The 21,691-nt window shown below is 40.0% G+C and overlaps 1 protein-coding gene across 5 annotated transcripts in view; it reads right to left on the bottom strand.

Annotated features, from left to right (window-relative positions):
* Positions 1-21,691, bottom strand: part of SH3RF2 (SH3 domain containing ring finger 2) — a 167,010-nt gene that overhangs the window by 33,428 nt on the left and 111,891 nt on the right. For all 5 annotated transcript variants that reach the window (XM_072630651.1, XM_072630652.1, XM_072630653.1 and 2 more), the window contains 2 exons: positions 3,886-3,977; positions 2,228-2,398 (listed from right to left, as the gene is read on the bottom strand). In XM_072630651.1, the coding sequence (XP_072486752.1) occupies positions 2,228-2,398; positions 3,886-3,977 (263 nt within the window). The remainder of the gene's footprint in view (positions 1-2,227; positions 2,399-3,885; positions 3,978-21,691) is intronic.

Here is a 21,691-nt window from a genome sequence, read left to right as displayed (position 1 = left end):
CAAAAAAGCAAGAAAGAAATCTGATGCACCTCTTAGTTAATTGGAATTGAATCTTGCCTCTAGCACCTGTGGATCTTTGCTGACACAACAAGGATCTTGGGTTGATGTCAAAATGTAAACTAATACCTTAGTTTTAAGCACCTACCTACCAGGAGGAGTTCAGGACAAATTCAGCTGTTTGTTAGCTTTTCAGCCACATGCTACAGCAATTCGGTCTTCCTTTAGTGTTCTCAGTCATTGAGTTGATAGATTAGTTGAATTTTCACCAAAAAGTTGAGTTGAATCTTTCACTTGCAAGGAACTTTCCCTTTCTCCTGTCACCTACATACTATCTTTGACAGTGGTCACCCAATTCAGCCTCTCTTTATATATTTTTCAATGTCAGGGAGCTCATTACCTCACAAAGAAGTCCAACTTACTGTTGGACACCTTTAGAGAGTACATTTTATATCAAGATAAAATCTGCCTTGCTGTATTTCAACTTTCACTTGGTCCTGGAATTCTGCCCTCTGGAGCCACATAGGACAAGTTTAATTTCCTCTTCCAAATGACGAACCTTGAATATTTGAAAACAAAGTTCATGCTTTTCCCCAAACACCTCTAGTTCCTCCCACTTTCCTCAACAATAACATGATTTTCAGGTCCCCCTCTCCTTACCATCATCTTTGTCCTTCTCTAAATGTGTTCCCTCCTAGCCTCTAGCACCCTAAACTTTTGAACCCAGTATTCTAATAAGTGATCTGGCAAGGGAACAGAGGACAGTGGGATTATTTCTTCCTGGGAAGGTGTGACCCTGTGGTATGTCATAAAGAGATCTTTGTTGCTTGTGATGACCTTAGGGGTGACTCCTTATCCTCTGCCAGTTTTTTAACTGAAGAATTGGGAATCCTGGGAGAAGGAAAATGGAGGTAGAGAAGGAGAGTTTGTGTGTGTGTGTGTGTGTGTGTGTGTATGTACACACACAGCCAGCAGAGCATGTCAAATCACCCCTAATGCCCAAGAGAGGTTCTTAATCCTTTTCATGAAGCTGACAGTGGGCATGCCCAAACCTTTCAGAGGGAGAAGCAAAGTCCCAAACAAAAGCTCAGTTGTCCCTATAAGATCCTCAGCTTAATCAAAGAATTTCCCTCATCAGTCCCCTACATAAAGATGGCCAGGTGGCTGGATCAATAAAGTTTGTGTCTATGTTACAAGCTGAAAAAAATTGTTAAAATGGCATAGACCTAGAAGAAGGTTTGGGAGAGAGAATCTTCTTTTTCTTGGCACAAAATCATAAGGAGTGATGTGAATTCCTGGAAACTCTAGCTTGTGCCCTGGCATCCTGAGAAACTTTTCAATATGTTTTGGGGGAAGCAGTGTGGTATAGATTGAGTCGAGAAGACTGGACTATAAATCCCACTTACCGTACTTATGAACTATGTGATTCTCATTACTTGATAATTATCATTATTTTAATTATAATCATTATCTGACTTCTCTAAGTTTCAGTTTCTTCATCTGTGAAATGGGAATTAATAATACCTATAGTATTTACCTCAGCAGAGTGGTCGTGAGGCTCCAATAACCTACATGAAGTGCTTGGTGAAGCTTTAAATGTCATGTTAATGTCATTATTTTTCTTCCACTGGAAAATTTCCATGATGCCTAACCACATTAGATGGTCATGAAGTGAGATACAGTGGGAAAAAATTCTGGGTTTAGAGTCAAAAGACCTGAGGTTGGATCCCAGCTCTACTTCTAGTAACATATTATCTGTGGGACTTTGGGCAAGTCATTGAAACTTTCTGGTCTTTAGTGTTGTCATCTATAAAATGAAGGGATTGGACCTAAGGTCCTTTTAGCTCTAAACCAATAATTCTACAATATCTCAGGTTACTTAACTTTTATCTGTTCTTTCCTTTGCCTCTATCACACTCTACCTTATACTTGTTTGGGACCCCCCCACCAATTAAAGGCTAAAACACCATGAAGACATAGACTGTGCTATTTAATTGTTTTTCACTTTTGTGCTCTAGTGCTAAATAGTGTCCTGAACATAGTAGGTACTTAGTAAATATGTAATTGATGGATCCATTAATTAACAAATCAAGTAATTAATCTACAGAGAGAGCTTTTGAGACAGAAGTTGCTGGCTCCTGCCGTGGAGGACTGTTAACTACATCACCATCAGGTCACTGGAGTAGACTGACCTTGACCTCCCCAGAACTATGACCTTAATGAAACAAACCTGAAAATAGGAACAACATAGTTGTTTGGGAAGATCCCAACTCTTCCAGTGACCAAGGACACACCCTTAAGCCAGCCTTCATGGTACTTTCCAAGGACCCGGACGCCTTCTCCTTTTTGAAGATCTAATTCATCTGGTCCATGGGCTGAATAAGAATGCAGAGCAACGAACCTGGGGAAACAGAGATACTCTGGTGAAGAGAATGGAGACAGTAAAGCCTGATGGGTGGAACTCATGCTCTATCCCCCCAAAATAATGACCAAGGACCATTTTGGGTGAGGGCATGGGACCTGGCATCTAAGCAGAGGTCAGAAGAGAAGATTCTCTTTTTGACTCCTTCTATTTAAAAAATGACAATGAATGCATTTTTTTCTTAAGAGGAAAGGCCAAAGGAATTAGGTTAACAGAGAATGGAAAAGAGAAGACTTGGCAGGGGGAAGAATATGACACTTTTTTAGGTCTAAGAAGAGGGTAACAACATTCTCCATATTACCTATATCACCTGTATCTCACAAGGATGTTGTAAAGAAAGTGTTTTGTATACTGGAGAGGGCCATAGACTAATGTGAATTAATTTCATTATTTAATATTGTTGTTCTTCTGCACAAAGGACAAGGCAAAAGGGAATGGATTTTATACCACATCAAAAAATGATTTAGAATTAGGGAATCTCAGAATTGGAAAGGACTTCAAAAGCTCAAAGGGTCATATAGATCTAAAGCTGGATAGAACCACAAAGTTCACCTAAATCAATCATTTCATTTGACAGATTAGGAGCTGGGCCCAGGGAGTTTAAGTGACTTGCCCAAGGTCATGCAGGTCATAATCCTCAGAGAAGGGATTTGAATTCAGGTTCTGTGACTGCAGATCTAATCATCTTTCTAATTTCTATATTTGAAAAAGGATCCCCTCTACAAAATACCTGACAAAATGGTCCTCAATTGATTCTTGCCTTGAGAGAGAGACATTAGAAAGAGTGTCTTGATTTTGGGTTATAGCAGTAGGGTGCTGGAGCCAGCCTGAATTGGCTTGTGAGAGCTGATTGTTAAATGTTTGGTATGAACACTTATACCTCAAAAATCAAATGCACTATAAATTAGTGCTTGTTTTGCTTGCTTGCTATTTTTTCGTTTGTTGCCTAGACTTAAGGAAGTGATACAGAAAATGTTAATAATGAAAAACAAACCTAAAGATGTGTTATGCATTTTTTTAAAAAGGAAAGCTGGTTGTTAAACATTTACCAGCACACCACTGGTTATGAGACACTGTAAAATGCTATTAAGGGAGACTGTGCAATGCAATACTGGGGGTTTTAAAAGTTAACTTGAACTGGAAGGGTCCACAGAGGTAATCTATACCAATTCCCTCATTTTATAAATGAGGAAACTGAGGCCCAGAGAGGTTAAATGACTTGCCTAACATAACTTATGTATAGAGTCAGGATATCAACCTAAGACCTCTCAATTAAAATCTAGCACTTTTCCCATTGTACCATGTTTCCCCTTCCAAGTTATTTCCTGAGATAGTTTAAGAACACTGTACTTGAAGTGGAAATGTTTGTTGTTAGGATCTTGGAAGAGCTAAGAGGGACATGGTGTGGTTGACCTCTCCAGGCTCCTTCTAGCCCAAGAAACAAAGGAGTTTATATTCATACTCACATATTAGCTGATATGTGTTGCTGGGAATAGGGAAAGTTGACAATCGCAGCAGAGTGTCCCAGGGATCCAGATGTGTTGTAATAAGTGCTGACCTGTAATACACATACACACACACACACACACACACACACACACACACAGACAGCAGAACATTAATCAGATGAGTTCACCAATACTTTTCCTTGGAAGTCAGAACAATTATGCAGATACACCTGGGAAGAAACAATTATACCTTTGTTTGAAGTTCCTCTTTGTGGGGAGAAACCCTGCAGTAGTAGCTCATGGCATCTTGGACCAGAGTGACCCTGTTGGTATTGAGCCCCAAACTCCTCCTGAGACTGGTATATGATGATTTGGCAAATCTAATTCTACAGTGACTCTTTTGAGTTTCTCTCTTTCTGCCCTTTTACCCACTCAGAGGTTCTTCTCCCCAAGGAAGATTCCTGGTCTCCACTATTTATGCCTCAGTGGGAATTCCTGTGTTCCCCATATTCCCTCTGCAAGGGAGTTTTGCATTTGAAGTTTCAATTCTTGCTGCTGAATGAAATGAAAGACTGTTTGGTGTGTTGGACTTCAGACAAGAGTCCTGAGATTTTCAATAGGTATGACATTCATTAGCCATGTGACTCTAGATAAGTCACTTAACTTCTCTGGGGCCTCTGTTCCTTCATCTGTAAAATGAGGGGATTAGACTAGGTGACCCTCTAGGTCCTTGCAAGTTCTAAATCTATGATCCTATGAGTCATGAAAAAGGCTTTATTTCCTCCAAAAGGCATTTCAAGAATTAGTATGCAGGTACCAGGGGTGGGTATTTTGGGGAAAGGATAGGGGAAATCCTTTGTTGCCCCATGTTGGTCACCAACAACTCTGTCTATGCTTCAGAGGCCAGAAACAAGTAGCAAACAATTTTCTGATAAAATTTATGCATAAAGTTTCAGAATGGATAATCTATAGGCTGATAATGGAGAAATGACTGAATTTATTTTTATTATAGAGCATTGGTGTCAAACTGAAAGAGAAAGAGGGGTCACTAAACCATACATAAGGATTCCAGCAGGTCACATATTGACTTGGAAAACCACATATTAATATCATTTACATTCTGTTGCATTTTTATTTTGTTAAATATTTCCCGATTACATTTAAATTTGATTCCTCAGCAAAAGAGTGTTGAAAGGACTCTGTCTGACACTTCTGCTAGAGGGCCAAAAAAACACAGCTGGTGTGTGATCCTTTGTATGTAGGGTGGAAAGGCCTGCCCCCATCTTCCCCACCCCTCATCCACTCCCTGCCCCTCCCAAGCAGGCTGCCTTCGACATTTAATCAGGTACTAGGCAGATTTTCCAAGGGTTCAGATCACTGTTTTGGCTCCTTTGCTTACCTTTGGAAAAGTCTAGCAGGTACAGAGTACTCTACAGGGCCCTGGACAAACTGCCCTCTTGTAGTCTGAGTCTTCATACTTATTCCATGTATCTGCCTAAGACCATCACACCTATTTATACATGTATAACTGACCTAACACTATATTCGTTAATTACCGTACGACTGTCTGTCCCTGGGATCTTAGGTGAAATGTATATATGTGTCTCTGTGAGCATTTCAACAAATGTTTCAAAGGTTTAGGGCTGGAAGTAACTTTAGAAATCATCCCTTCTAATCCTCTCATTTTACAGCTAGGGAAACTGAGGCCCAGAAAGGTAGTGACTTGTCACACAGACAAAAAGAAGTAAAACTAAACTCTGAAACCATATCTTCTGACCCTGAACGATGCTATTTCTGTGTATGAGAAAGTCATATGTCTATAATTCCATGTGTGTGTATGTATACACAGATATATGTATATTCACATGAACGTATGTGTGAATGTTGGAACAGCTCCATTGATATTGTATCAAGTTATCCAGCTGGAAATCACTCCACCTTCTCTCATCCGGGTACTTTTTCCATGACACAGAGTTGTTCTGAGGTTTGTAACCAAGTATTGTGAAACTGGTTTTCTCAAAATAAGTATAAAATTTCAAAAAGGAGGTGGCTTTGGGCTAAGCTGCTAGCTGCTCTGCTTCCCCATAGTAAGGCAAGGTAAGGCCCTGCTGGGTTTGGGAGAGATGCCAAGGGAACATCTTATTAAATGGAAGACTAATCTGGTGTTGGTGGAGATTGCTGGAAAACTGATTAAACAGGATAAACTTCATTTAACAGCCATGACTTTCAAATGTTAGGTTTGAGCTGAAAATCCCTTCAATCCATAAACATTGCTAATCGCCTAACAAGAAGGGAACCACTGGAGTACAAAGAGGTAGGTTTCATCCTGTGGTTTGTCCTGTCCTATGCCATTCCTGCCTGCTTAAGGAGGGGTCTGTGGGTTGGGGTTAAACTCCTGCATGGAACCTAAGAGGGAATAAGAGTGTGTATTTGTGACCAACTGAGCAAAGAGAGGAAAGGCAAAATGTCTAGTTTGGGTCTCTGTGTTTCTGTGTGTGAGAGGGAGGGAAGGAGGAGGCAACTAGGAGGGGAAAGGGAAAAGAGAGAGAAAAAGAGACAGAGACAGAAAAGGAGGAGAAAGAGGAAGGAAGAGAAGAAAAAGGAGAGGAAAAGGGAGAGGGTGAGTGAGACTGAAACAGAAAACAAAAGATAGAGGAAAGAAAGATGGGGCAGAGAGAGAGAGAGGAGAGGAGACGGATAGAAAAACAAAGAGGGGAGAGTGGAGTGAAGATATTTAGAGATAGGAGATGGGAGGAAAACAGAAGCATAAAGACAGATGAAGAAAGGACACAGAGGACCAGAGACAGAGTGAAAGAGGCAGAGAATAACTGCAGATATAATAAGGAGAGGAAGACAAATAAATAATAAGGTGGAACTTTGACTTTTGAATGAAAGCAAGTCTCTTCTTACTACTTGGAGTGAAGTTAGAGATAATCAACCTTCATTAGTAAATGGGTAAGACAACTGAACTGACGTATCACATAAACTCAGTCCTGGCTCTAGGGCTCCAAGTTCTTCTGGCCTGAGGAATCTAGCATGAAGATCAATCAGTCAACAAGCATTTATTAAGTACCTACTGTGTGCCAAGGACGAGTATTTATTAAACACATTCTATTTGCCAGCACTACGCTAAACACTGGTTATAGAAACAGAAGCAAAAGACAATCATTGCCCTCAAGGAACTCAAAATCTAAATGAAAGAGACAACAAGCTAACAAGCACAAACAATCTATAAGAGGGTAGATATGAAATGACTAACAGAAGGAAGGTACCAGAGTTAAGAACAGTTGGGAAAGGACTTTTGGATTTTGTTGCTACCTGAAGGAAGCCTGGGAAGCCAGGAGGTGGAGATGCAGAGGGAGAGCATTCCAGATTTCCTAACACCTTGGATTTTGGTAGCATTTTGTTTTCTAGTTTTTGGTGTACTTGTAGAGAACAGTGGCTTGGGATCTAGGAGGTCTGATTTCTCAGCCTAGCTCTGCCACAAACTCCCTTACTGCCTGAAGGCAGTTGTTCAACCACAATGCTCTTATTTCATCTGTAAAAGGGTGCTAGATTAGAGGATGATCTGTAAGGTCTGCTCCAGCCCTAATATTCTGTGATTCTACATAAAACTTCTCAGCCTGGCTTTTGAGACACCCTCTGATTGGGCTTGAGGCTTATCCTTCAATAAATAAAAAAGTAAGTATGTTTTGCTTTGTTTTGGTTTTTCTCATGGTTTTTCCCATTCATTTTAATTCTTCTATGCAACATGACTAATGTGAAAATGTGCTTAAAATAAATAAATAAATATTTATTAAGCACCTACTATGTGCTAGGCCCTGAGGATTAAAATACAAAAGCAGACAGGCCCTGCCCACAAAGTGCTTATATTCAAGTGTTGTTGTGCAGGAATTTCAGTCTTGTCCTACTCTTTGTAACTCCACTTGGGGTTTTCTCAGCACAGAAACTGGAGTGGTTTATCATTTCCTTCTTCAGCTCATTTTACAGATGAGGAAACTGAGGTAAAAAGAAGTTACGTGACCTGCCTCAGGTCACTCAGTGTCTGAGACCTGATCTGAACTCAGGTCTTTCTGATTCCAGACCCAGGACCACCTATCTAGCTGCTTCTTTTATACATGCAGCCTCTCCTAATTATCTTCCCCACCTGGCTGCTGATGCCATTTTACCATCTCCCTCTCCACCCCAATACTTCATGTATATATTTTGTGTTTACTTTTTTGTGTATATGTGGTTTATTACCAGTATAATGTAAGCTGCTTGAGGGAGATTCCTTCCTTTTTGTCTTTGTAATATCATCCTGGCATAATGACTGGCCCAGAGTAGGTAAGAAATAAATGTAGAAGTAAATTAAGGTAAAGGTGTCTTCTCTTCCTAACTTCATGTGTTGTTGCAAGGGTCAAAAAAGAAGTCACAGAATTTTCATTTATTTTGATTAAAAAAACATTAACTGTGAATAGCACTGTGCTGGATACTGGTAATACAAAGATTTTTTTGGAAAAAGTCTCTCACTTAAGGAGTTCACTTCTTATAGGGATACTGATACGTACATAAATGAGTATGATGCAAGTTAGATATATGATGGTAAAGGAGAGATACAGAGAAAGCACTAGGGAAAAGCTGGAAGAAAGAGAGATCATTTTTATGTGTAGGAGGGTCTCACTCAGAGAAGGTTTCAAAGAGTAGAAGGTATATGAGCTGAGTCTTGGAAGAGGAGAATTTCAACAAACAGAGGCTTGGAGAGAGGCAGTGCTAAGTAAGGGGTGAGGTTTGAGAGTGCAAAGCCGATCAGGGATTTGCTAGTACTATTTGGATGGAAAGTAAAATTCTTGAAGTGAAATAACCCTGTCAAATATGAAACAACTGTCCTGGTTAGTGAAGACTTTATGGACTTCCCCGCTATCTTCTGGCCAACAATCTTGCTAAGTTCCCTCTCAATCCTCCTTAACACAAATCTTTCTAGTTCTGGAACCATTATCAACTCAATACTGCTCTTGGAAAAGGGTATATCTGATTGTTCCTCTGTGGGTCTGCTGACCATCCTTAATACCTAATAAACCTAAGCAGCCCCCTTTGACTTAGATTACTCCTTCCTATGTGTTGTCTCCTCCTACTTGAATGTAAGGGCAGCTAGTTAGCTCAGTGGATAGAGTTCTGGGCCTGGAATCAGAAAGACTTGAATTCAGATCTGACCTTAGTCACTAACTGTGTGACCCTAGGCAAGTCACTTAACCTCTGTTTGCCCTAATCCACTGGAGAAAGAAATGGCTAACTCTTCCAGTATCTTTGCTAAGAAAAGCTCATGGACACCTTGTGCTGTGGTCCATTGGGTCATAAAGAACTGGTCACATCTGAACAATGACCTATATGAAATGGCAGTAATGAAGGAATACAGATTTAACGAAATTTTTTTCCATTTTCACGAATTTTTTTTGTTTACTTAATGCATTAAGTATGTACTTATAATGGTGTTCAACACTTCACTTTTCATCCTTTCCAATTTTGCCCCTAATCAGTTCTACTTAACTCTTAATCCTTTGCCTTTTGGTCTTATCTCTGCTCATGACTTGCCAAAACATAATTCTTGAATACATCATTCTTCTCCTCTGCTCTGAACAGTGCTGGAGGAAATCATACAAACTTGTATCCTTAGAAAAGCTCTCACTTGACTCTACCATGCCCCCTCAAGTAATTGTTCTTTATCTCTCCTTTCATAACTAAAGTTCTGGGGGCAAAAGCTGTCTACAGCTCCTTTCCTCTCACTCACTTCTCAAGTCCTTGCAATCAGGAGTTCCAGCTTCATTATTCAAACCCCAAGAAACTTCTCTCTCCAAGGTTGCCATCGATCTCTTAATTACCAAATCTGAGATCCTCTTCTAAGTTCTTTGTGACCTCTCTGTAGTATTTGACACTGGTCACCACTAGCTCTTCTTATATTCTCTGTTCTCTCTGGGTTTTCATGATGTTACTTTCTCCTGGTTTTCCTCTTGTCTGTCTGGTCAATCTATCTTCTTTGCTGAATCATCAATTATCTTGTCAAGTCTCTAGGGTTAAATTATTATCCATATGCACATGACTCCCAGCTCTATCTCTCCAGCCCTTGTCTTTTTCCTTAATTTCAGCCCCACATCACCAAATGACTTCCAGGTATTTCTAATGGGATGTCCCATAAACATGTCAAATTCAATGCAACCACAGTGAAACTCATTATATTTCCATTCTAACCCACCTCTTTTCCTAACTTTCCTATTTCTGTTAATGACAACACCAGTATTTCCAGGCATCCAAGTTTGCAGATTCAGCATCATCTTTGACTCTCTTTCCTCTCCCTCACTTTCCAGATCCAATGAGTTGCCAAGCCTGGTCAATTCTATCTCCTTGACATCTCTCAAATATTTTTCTTTTCACTCACAAAAAGTGTCTATTTCAGGGACTCATCATTTTTCATCCGGAATATTGCAACAAACTCCTAACTGGGCTCCCTGCCTCAGTTTCTCCCCATCTCCAAATCATCTTCCACATAGTTGCTAGAATGATTTGGTCTGACCATATCTTTCCCCTACTCAAAAAGTACTTTGTAACCTGTCTCCAGACTGCCTTTCCCACTTCATACACACATCATTCGCCTTCACATATCTTGTTCTTCAGACAAACTGTCCTACCTGTTCCATCTACCACCTCTGTACACAAGCTATCATTCCCTCATGCTTAAGATGACCTTCATTTTTGCCTCTTGGGATCCCTAACTTTCTTCAAAAAAATCAGATGCTTTCAAGATGGTAGTGCCTCTTCCTCAAATTGCTTTGTATCGCCTTTGTATGTATAATGTATTTCCTTAACTGTGTTCATGCTATTTCTTTTGTCTTTGTATTCTCAGGGTTAGCACACAGTAGGTACTTAACAAATATTTGTTGATTAATTGAGATAAACTTTGAAGGACACTTCATATGTACTTATGTATGTACATGTTGTCTCCTCCAATAGAAAGTAAGGGACTTAAATGAAGGGACTGTTTCATTATTGTCCTTGGATACCCAATTAAGTCTTTGATATATAACAGATGTTTAATAGATGGTCTTTGATAGATGGATAGATTCTAGATCCATAGACTGGGGAGTCTATGGATAGATTCTAGCCAACGGAGAGATGTTCAGAGAATTTGATCAAAGCTTTGTTCCCAAGCACCGTGGAAATATGGAGCCCCACCTAAAGATATACTACACTACGAAATTCCCTTCACTTCAATTCAGCAAGCATTGACTAAGTAACTACCATATCCAGAGTAGAGAGCCACATGGATGTACTGGAGCTGGTCTTGAGTCAGGAAGACCTATATTCAAATCTCAATTCTGATACACTTTGGCCATGGGAACCTGGACAAATCATTGGGGCACTTGATGCCCCAGGCAATTTGGTAGGGTTATAATTTACAGAGAGGTGCCAATCTGCACTGGCAGAAGTTCTTCACTCTGAGTACCCTGTGGTGCTGGAAAAATAGTAATGGCTGATATTTACAGAGTGCTTTAAAAGATTACATAGTGCTTTACCAATAATATCTCCTTCGATCTTTATAACAACCTTGTATTATTATTAATGCCATTTTACAGATGAGGAAACTGATGCTAAGACAGGTTAAGTGACCGGCCCAGAGTCACACAGATACTAAGTGTCTGAGGCAGGATTTGAAATAATAGATTTAGCTGGAAGAAAAGAAGGAAGGAAGGAAGAGAAAGAGAGAGAGAAAGAAAGGAAGAGAGGAGCAAAGAAAAGGAGGAAAAGAGAAAGGAAGGAAAGAAGAAAAAATATTCAGAGCATTCATTTTCCAGAAAGATAATTAAGACAAATCACTAGCTGGTTCTAGAACCCAGGACTTCTGACTCCTAGTCCAGGATTTGATGCATAGTTCCATGATGTAACATCTCCTTTTCCTGAACTCATCGTTACAGTGATAAGTGAGACTTTTCTTAGGAAGCTGCTTTGAAGTCCTCAAAAGAAAAATTCCACATAAATTTAAGCTATTATTATATTCACACTGCTTGCTATGACTACAGCTATTACTAACTTTATAGACAGTATCCTGAGCAACAAGCAGAACATAAAGTTTATTCTCTCTTTTTTCTTTTCTTTTTTTTCCCTGTGGAAAAGGCAACTTCTAGATGAGGTCATCATCCCAAAGCTGCCCCATTGATCACTCTTCCTATCAGCATCCATCTCAGTGCCAGCAGAGTCCTCAAGCTACCCCCCTCCCCAGCCCCCACTTGTTCTTTATGATCAGGGAGCAGACAAGTGATGTTTGCCTGAAAGTAAAAACATCCTCCGAGAAAGGGAACTAATCTATCTTTCCCAATGAAGCAGGGCATTGTGAACTGTCAGGATGGGGCCTCTCAGGCAGAACTCATAAAACATCCATCAGCAGAACCGAAGGACACAGCTCATGCAATGATGTAGAGACTTCTTTTCATTCTGCTTCTTATTAGCAGATACCTTTGCGTATTCTGCACTCCTGACATGTTGATTCTGTGGAAGACATTTTTCTTCCTCTTCTGTGTGATTTTTCCCACAGTGGGAATTACTGGTCAAAAGCTCTAATTCTAAACTTCTGAAGGTTTGGTAAGAGCAGCTGAGAACTGTGAAACTGTGTTTAATTAAACTGAGTTTGATGAAAGTAAATAGTAGGGTTAGTTACTATTCACACATCTTCAGGTGCTCTTTCTAAGCCTCCAAGACTCTAGGCATTGATAACGTAGCAGCTGTGGGGGAGAAGATATAATCTAGGTTCACCAGCTGTGGGATAAATCATTCTCTGCTCTTTTTTCTTACTTTGCTGTTAAAATAACTGAGAAAAAAGACAAAATTATAGGAGAAAATATGACACCTAGGACATTTACTCTCTTAGTGCACTGTATTTGTGACTTAACAGAGCAAAAACAAAATGAATAATTAAGAGATAGGGTGCAGTTTCCCTGAAGGTGTTTAGCATTAGGCTTTTGGGGGATGGTCCATCTTTTTGTACTTTTTGGGGGGAAGGGTTGGAAAGGAAAGAGAGATAGGAAGGAGAGAATCTTTCATTCAGTGAAGTGGAGTATATCCTTAGATGGGGCTCCATTCATTTCATTTCATTGAAGAATGGCTTGGAATTTTTCTAGCCCACAGCTTCATTCTTGATTTTAGATTAAAAGGATGACAAAAATGGCCAACTATTGAACTACATAGTTTCAATCTAGGTCCTCAGCAAATTCTCAGCTAACACATAGGAGGGAAACCTTCTGAGGGTGGTAGTAGGAGAGAAATTAAAATCTCAAGGGCTCTTAACCTGGAGCCTGTGAATATTTTTTATGTTGATAATTGTATTCCAATATAATTGGTTTCCTTTGTAATCCTATATATTTCATTTTGCATACTTAAAAAATAGTACTCTAAGATAAAGAATCAATACGTTTCACCAGATTGTCAAAGGGACCTATCATATGAAAAAAATTAAGAACGAACCCCTACCATGGATTGACTAGAGGAAGAGGAGTGAGGAAAGGATTGACAATGAATGCGATTGTGTTGGACTTGGGCTTGCTGAGGCTTGCATCTTTGGGACATTCTAAAGCCAGCTTTTGACTCCAAGACTCAATTTCATTCTAAAAAAGATTCAACTGTGGGCTGCTGGGCCCTTGTACAGGGAGACCAGGTTCCTTGTTGGAGCTATTTTTTGAATTCTGTGGCTTTCTCTGAAGGGTGGGGCCCAGAAGTTCTATTGTCCAGCACTGCCTTTGGCTTCATGCCAACAGTAGAGTACACTAACCCAAATATGAAGCCGTAAAAATAAACCCAACTTCTGTTAGCTCTGCCAATTTCTTTTTTTCTTCTTTCCACTTTCAACACGTATATTTTAGAGATAAAGAGCCTGTTGTGTCTAAAGTAGACTGGTACTTCCTGAGCTGAAATTCAAAGGAAGATGTGCAGACAGAAAATGTTGATACAACAGAAAGCTATTCCATGGGGTATAGGATATGTTCAGGGAAGACTAGTACCTCTGGTGTGAGGGCTGCTGACCCCTTTTCAGGGCTACCTTCCACCTGTGGTGTCCACCTGATGCACCTAACTCTCACCTGTGGTTCCAAGAAAGTGTAGCACTTGCAGCAGCCACATCTTGGTAAACCATTTTGCTGGATGGGCTAAACCAGGTTGAGGGTAACCAAAGGGAATCACCCATTGGTGAATTGAGGGTGTTGTCTACCCTAACTATGTGGAGACTTTCTCTGGTGGATGAGAACAATTTGTCCCAACAGCCATGAAGGCAGCTGAAGCAGGCATTGTAGAGTGCTTAGAGCTTGGTTAGACATGAAAGATGTCAAGATCATCCACTGCATGTTGAGCCATCACCAGTTGTCTTGATGACTCTGGAAGATGGAGTGAGACTGACCACTTCGTGCAGTTCTGTCTCATTTAAATCCAATTTATGTACAAATCAAAAGACATCACCCATACACTTATTTCAAAGTCCTGTAGTGACAGGCAAGTGACAAAGCAGCAGGTGCAGATACATTGGGGGCTGTAGTCCCAACCCTGAACATAGGCGACCCAGACCACAGGGTCATCTTCTCACTGGAAGCAGCAGTGGAATTCAGCAGCCTCCTGAGTATGTAAGCAGCCTTTTAAGAACTGTACTGCTCACCTCCTGGTATGAGGAAGGGGCTAGAAAAGGTATCCTAAAAATTGTCTGCTTAACCAACCTTGATCTGGCTGGTGGGGATCCCACTCTGCCATCAAAATTCAAAAAAATATACAACAGCTCCTGCAAAGATGATTTCACTCACCATTGGTGAATGGAATGTGTGCATACTTATAGACAACACAAAATCCAATAGACCTGAAAGACAAACAGCTATTTTTCAAGAGAACTCATTAAGTATCACATCTAAATAGCAGCCCTGAGTGAAACAAGGCTGGCAAATGAAGGCCAGCTTACTGAAGTTGGAGCTGGGTAAACCTTTCTTTGGAGAGGCCACAGTGAAGGGCAATACTGTAAAGCTGGTGTAGGTTTTGCAATCAAAACGAATCTAGGTAACAAGCTTATATGTCTACCAAAAAGAATGAATGACAGGCTTGTGACAATGTGATTGCCACTTATAGGAAAACACCATGCCATCATCCTTAGTACCTATGTTCCCACCATGACAAACCCTGATAAGGTCAAAGAAAAATTTTTAAGAAGACCTAGAGACCATTATCATCAACGTGCCAAAAGAGGATAAGCTTATAATTTTGGGTGACTTTAATGCTAGAGTAGACTAAGACTACCAAATATAGCAGCAAGTTCCACAACACCTTAATGCTGAAGACTTGTGCATCTCGTGACCTTCCCATCACCAACACTGTTCCATTTACCTAAATACATCTATGGATGTACCTTTGCAGAAAACAATGGCATTTAATAGACCATGTGATTGTCTGGAGATGAGACAGATAGGATGTGAGAGTGATGAAGACAATGTGTGGTGAAGAGTGCTGAACTGATTATACACTTATTCTCTCCAAACTAAATATTTGCATTCAACAAAAGCAGCGGCCCTAAAATAAAATGATTACCAGAAGAATTAATGTCAATAGATTAAAGTGCTTCTCTGAGTAAGAACAGTTTGTTGCTAACTTGGAGGGAAGTTGAGCCAACACATGGTTGGCAACAGCGAAGCAGAAAAGGAGTGGACAGCTTTCAGAGGCTTGGTGTACAGCACTGCATTTGCTCATTTGGGTCAGAACACTTGCAAACACCAAGACTGGTTTGATGAAAATGATGGGGAAATTCAGAAGCTGCTAAATGAAAAATGAGAACAGGGTAGTTCATCCATCTCTAAGAAGGCAGCATTTAATCCATCAAAAAGTAAAAGCAAGGTTTAGAGAGATGCAGGATTCTTAGCTCAATAAGGCAGATGAAATTCAGTTTTATGCTGATAGTAACAATCCAAAGTGCTTTTATGATGCCCTGAAGGCTATTTATGGGCCAAAGATCTATGGTGCATTTCAACTACTCAGTGCTGATGGAGTCACATTGATTAGTGGTAAATATCCTAGAAAGATGGGCTGGACACCTCCATAGAGTTCTCAACAGACAGTCATCAATCAATGCTAAAGCCATTGACCAATTACCTCAGGTTGAAGTCAGTCCCTCCCTAGCTGGTGTTCCAGCTGAAGAAGAGGTTTTGAATGCCATTAGGCTTCTTTCATGTGGCAAAGTACCTAGTGCTAATTGTATTTCAGTTGATATTTACAGGGGGGGTAGGTCCATTGCTCATACAAAAGCTGACAGTGCCTTCACTGTCCACCTCTATAAAGGTAAAGGAAGTAAATTATCTTGTGACAATTACGGGGGGGGGGGGGGGGGGGGCGTCTTTCTAGTAGTCATTGCTGACAAGATTCTTGCCAGAGTCTTCCTTGATAGACTCATCCTTCACCTGGAAGATGGTCATCTACCTGAGAACCAGGGTTGCTTCAGAAAGGGCAGAGGAACAGTCAATAGGATTTGTGCAGCTCAACAACTCCAGGAGAAATGCCAGGAGCAGAACAGAGGTCTGTACATAATGTCTGTAGATCTGACCAAAGCCTCTGATACTGTCAGTTGCAAGGGCTTATGGAAAATCATGTCAAAATTTGGTTGCCTGGGAGAAGTTCTTCAGTATTGTATGTCAATATCATGACAGCATGCTTGCCTGATTCTGGATAATGGATAATGCTCTTGCACATTCCTAGTCACCAATGGAGTGAAACAAGGCTGTGTGCTTGCTCTCATGCTTTTGAGCATGATGTTTTCAGCCATGTTGTCAAACTCCTTCAACGAAGATGAACATGGTATCAAGGTCAGCTACTGAACTGATGGTAAATTCTTCAGCTTAAACAGGCTACAACTACATGCCAAGACTAAAGTGGAGGGAGTGTTGGTGTACAGTTTTTTGTTTGCAGATGATTGTGCACTCAATGCAGACTCTGAAGCTGAGATGCAACGAAGAGTGGATCGATTTTTTGCTGCTTGTGCTAATTTTGGCCTAACAATTAACACCAAGAAAACAGGTGTTCCATCAGCCAGAACCACACCATTCATATGTGGAACCACTGGTTACAGCAAATGGAAAAGTTCTGAGTACTGTGGATAAGTCTGTTTACCTTGGCAGTACACTTTCAAGGGATGTACACATTGATAATGAGGTTGATGCACACATTGCCAGAACTAGCTCAGTTTTGGGGAGGCTCCAAAGGAAAGTATGGGAAAGAAGAGGTATCAGACTACCAAACTGAAGGTCTACAGAGCCTTCATGCTGACCTCATTGTTGTATGGCTGTGAAACCTGGATAATATACCAGTATCATATAAGGAAACTGAATTGTTTCCATTTGAATTGTTTTAGGAAGATTCTGAAGATCATCTGGCAGGACAAGACACCAGATGAGGTCCTCTTTTGAACTAAACTGCTAAGCATTCCACCTCTACTGAAGAGAGTGCATCTCTGATGGGTTGGCCATGTTGTTTGAATGCCAAATGTATGCTTGCCAAAAAGACTATTTTATGGAGAATTCACATCGGGCAAGTGTTCATGTGGTCAGAAAAAGCAATAGAAGACACTCTCAAGGTCTCTCTTAAGAATTTTGGAATTGATTGTATAACACTGGCACAGGATCACCCAGCACAGCATGCCCACATCAGAGAAGGTGTTGTGCTCTATGAACAAAGCAGAATTGAAGATGCTCAAAAGCAATGTGAGATGTGCAAATTTAGAGAATTCACCCTATATGTTCACATGGACTCTTTGTGCCCAACCAGGGGTAGAGAATTCTGAGCTTGTGTTGGTCTGATTAGCCACAGTCAGACACACGGTAACTTGACTCTAGCATAATGATGTCTTCAAGGACCACAATCAAGTCATTTCATCAAGTCCCTGTTCTTTACCCTTGAATGCCTTTCCCCTTTGGCCTTTTGTTATTTTTGCTAATTCCTAACCCTGGGCCATCATTATATCTGCATCTCTGCTCTTACTCCCAAGCTGCTGCCTCTGAATGATCCTAGAAGAAGTTGTGAAAGTACAGACTAGATTTCATCCACTCTAACTCCAAATGGGCCTTTATTATGCAAGGCCACTCTACTATTGATCTCTAACTCTTTGTCCTACCTGACAGGAGCTATAAGGATCCTTCTGTTTATCAGGGTAATGATCATGTACAAGAGCAATTAGACTTTTTGGCTTAGTCCCAGAGGGCAGAACCAGAAAAAATGGGAGAAACCAAAGAATCAAATTTAGGTCTGGACTAAGGAAAATCTTCCTAACAATGAGAGTTATTCCAAAGTGAAATGAACTACCTTGGGAACTAATAGGTTTTCCCCTCATTTGAGACTTTCAAACAATGGTTGGGCAACTACTTGTTTTGTTTTGTTGTTGTTGTATTGTTGTTGTTGTTGTTGTTTTTAGGCAATCAGGAGTAAGAGACACACAGCTAGTAAGTACCTAAAGCTGGATTTGAATTCAGGTCTTCTTGACTCCAGGGCCTGCTCTACCCACTGTGCAACCTACTGCCTTTGGGCAACAACTTGTAGAGAATTCTAGGAGTTATTTTTTTCAGGTATGGGTTGGACTAGATGGCCTCTGTGGTCCCTTTCCACTATGAAAAAAAGAATCTGTGAATTCTGAGAACCTCCTTCCTCCAGTTTCCAATGTTCTTCCCTTGGCAGATAATTTGGATTCTCAAGAAGACTGAGGCCATCTATCATGAGCTCTCTCATATCCCTTCTGCCATAACCTTAAAGCCACTGAAAACTTCCTTCATTTCATCTCTCCCACTGTGCCCTTCATGTCATACCCATAGTTCTCCATCTCTCCCATGCTTGCAACCTCAATGTCCATCCTCAACTCTTCACTCACATGCATTCCACATATCCAGTCCTTTGCCAAATGGTGCTGTTTTTACCTTCACAACATCTCTCATGTAGGTCCCCTTCTCTCCATTCACACAGCCACTACCGTAGCATAAACCCCTTCCCTGGACAATTACAATGGCCTTCTAACTGATCTCCTAGCCTCAATTCAACCTCCACTTCAATCCATCCTCCACTAAGGTGCCAAGGTTACTTTTCTAAAGCTCATATCTGACAGTGACTCTTGCTGTAGTGGCTCCTTTTCCCCTCCAGGATCAAAAATAAACTCCTCTGACACTGAAAACTTTTGTTAACCAAGCCCTGCCTCTTCTTGTCTTCTTTTACTTTGTCCTTGGAATTATTAAACGATGCTCTCCAAAAAGGAAAAAAACATTTTTAGTTTAATCTGCACTATGAACATTTTTCTCTATCACTTGCTTAAGTCTTGACAATCAATAAATCAAGCCCTGATTTGTAGGTTTTGCTGATTCCAAGGTATAAATGTTCACACTGATTATTTAACAGTTCACTCTCGCTAGCTGGTATGAGCTGCCTCCAGGATACCCTGGATCACCTTACACTTTGCATGCATCGCTTTCTTAACTCTGTTTCTTAGTTTCCTTGTTTTCCTTCAAGGTTCAGCTCAAATCCTACCTCCTGCATGGGGCTTTTCCTGGTTCCTGCCATTACTAATACACTCCCTCCCTCCCCCCAGATTGCCCTTTAGTCTTCTTAAACTTTACTGCCCACCACAGATTCTTCAATCCAGTGTCACTGGTCTCCAGGATATTCCTTAAACAAGACACTTTACTTCTTAGCACCAGGCATTTTCTCTGGCTGTTCTCCATGCCCAGAATGCTTTCCTTTCTTAGCTCTGCCTACTGATTTCCCTTACTTCTTTTCATTCTAAACTAAAATTCCACCTTTTCCTGGAAGCTTTCCCTAACCCTTCTTAATTCTAGTGCCTTCCCTTTTAAATTATTTCCTATTTATCCTGTATATGGTTTGCTTTGTACAGATTGTTTGCATATTGTCTCTCTCATTAGATTGTAAGTTTGTTGAGAACAGGGTCTATTTTTCCTACTTTTGTAACCCTAGCATGTAGCACATAGTAAGTGGTTAAAAAATATGTGTTAGCCGATTGCCTGACTTCTCTGGGGCACAGTACGTTGATCATTTGTGCTCTCTCTTTTTTTCTTGCAGTCTCTCATCTTCAATCTCTCCCCCTACACTTTTTTCATCCTCTCTGTTTACAAATATACTGAGCTCTCCTTTATCGTAAAAATCCCTTCCTTTGACCTTGCTATCCTCTTTAGGCTCTTGTTCATTATCTTTCCTCTTCCTCACAAGTAGAGTTCCAGAAAGAGGAGACTATGCTCTCTGTCTTCACTGCTTCATTTTTTACTCATTCCTCATCCCCTTGCAATCTGGCTTCCATTCTTACCTTACTACTGAAACTGTTTTCTTCTGACCTCTTAGCTACCAAATAAAGTGGCCTGTCCTTAGTTTTCAGCTGTCCATGGCAGCTGACATTGTTGGCTTACCCCATTCTCATTCTTTTCAATACTCACATATCTTGGTTTCTAAGACATTGCTTTTCTTTTTTTCCCTCCTCTATTTGCCTGATTATGCCTTTTTGGCCTTCTTTATTACTTTTCGAAAAAGGTTGATCATACAGAAGTGGAGTCTAAAATGCCTAAATGATAGGATTTAATGGAATCCAAGGGTTTCGGGTTGTAGGATTGTAGGTTTAGAACTGGATGGGAACTTAGGGGCTATTTAGTCTTAACTCTTCATTTCACAAATAAGGAACTGACATCCAGAGAAGTTAAGTGACTTGCTCAAGGTCTTAATTGGGGGGCTAGGATTTGAATCAGGTCCTTTGACTTCTAAATAGTGACTTTGACTCTTAAACAACAAAGTAATGAGTTGACCTGGGGCTGTATCAGGAAGGTATCATAGACTTGCTATAGATGACAATCCAAAGGGGCAGAAAAATAAAGAAATATTGCTTTGGCTACCTAGTTGGTCTGTGAAAAAAGTGGAAATTAAGAAGTTGCAGACATGAATCAAGAGGCTAATTTGAATAGAGGGATCACACAGGTTAATTAAATCACAAGTAATTTAACAATAATCCTTTATATCGATATAGTATCTTTCAGTATGAATATTTAAACTTGACTTCCTGAGTTCAAATCTGGCCTCAGACAAGTGTCACATAGAAAATCATTTAACCCTGTTTGCTTCAATTTCCTCCTCTGTAAAATGAACTGGAGAAGGGAATGGCAAACCATTCCAGAATTTTTGTGAAAAAAGTCCTAAAATGAGTCACAAAGAATCAAACACAACTGAAATGAGTGAACAACAATTTTTCAATTACACCATTTTCCAAGTTAAGGTCAAAATGGATACATGATCTAGACATAGAGAGAGATTTTACAAGAAAATAGAAGAACATGGAAAAGAAATTTACATGATAATTTTGTTGTATATTTAAAAGGAATAGCAAGTAGTGAATAGCAGATTTGCAGTTTGCTGTGCAGTCATCTCTTTAATTATACTATGTAATAGAAATGCTTGTTTTATTTCATAAATTAAAAATAATTTTTTTAAAAATGAAAAGAAAACAACAAAAAACCCCAAAGCACAGGCACACATATTACACACAGGTTTATATAAAGACACAAAATATGCATATCTAAAAATACTTATTAAATATATGTGTGAGTAATATATACATATATATGCACACCATATGTATGTGTACACACATATAAATACATACACCCTTAAAACAGTACTATAAGGTAGGAAGGAAAGAGATTATTTTTCCTATTTTTAACAAACTTGAATCTCCTTCGAAGTATTATTGGTATTGAGGCTTCTGGATGGCATGGAATGCTAAACTTCCACTAACCAAGCTTATTCTCTCTTT

This window comes from Notamacropus eugenii, chromosome 1, assembly GCF_028372415.1.
Source record: "Notamacropus eugenii isolate mMacEug1 chromosome 1, mMacEug1.pri_v2, whole genome shotgun sequence".
Lineage (NCBI taxonomy): Eukaryota > Metazoa > Chordata > Mammalia > Diprotodontia > Macropodidae > Notamacropus > Notamacropus eugenii.
The sequence above is the reverse complement of the archived record's forward strand: the minus strand, read 5'-3'. Positions and strand labels throughout refer to the sequence as shown.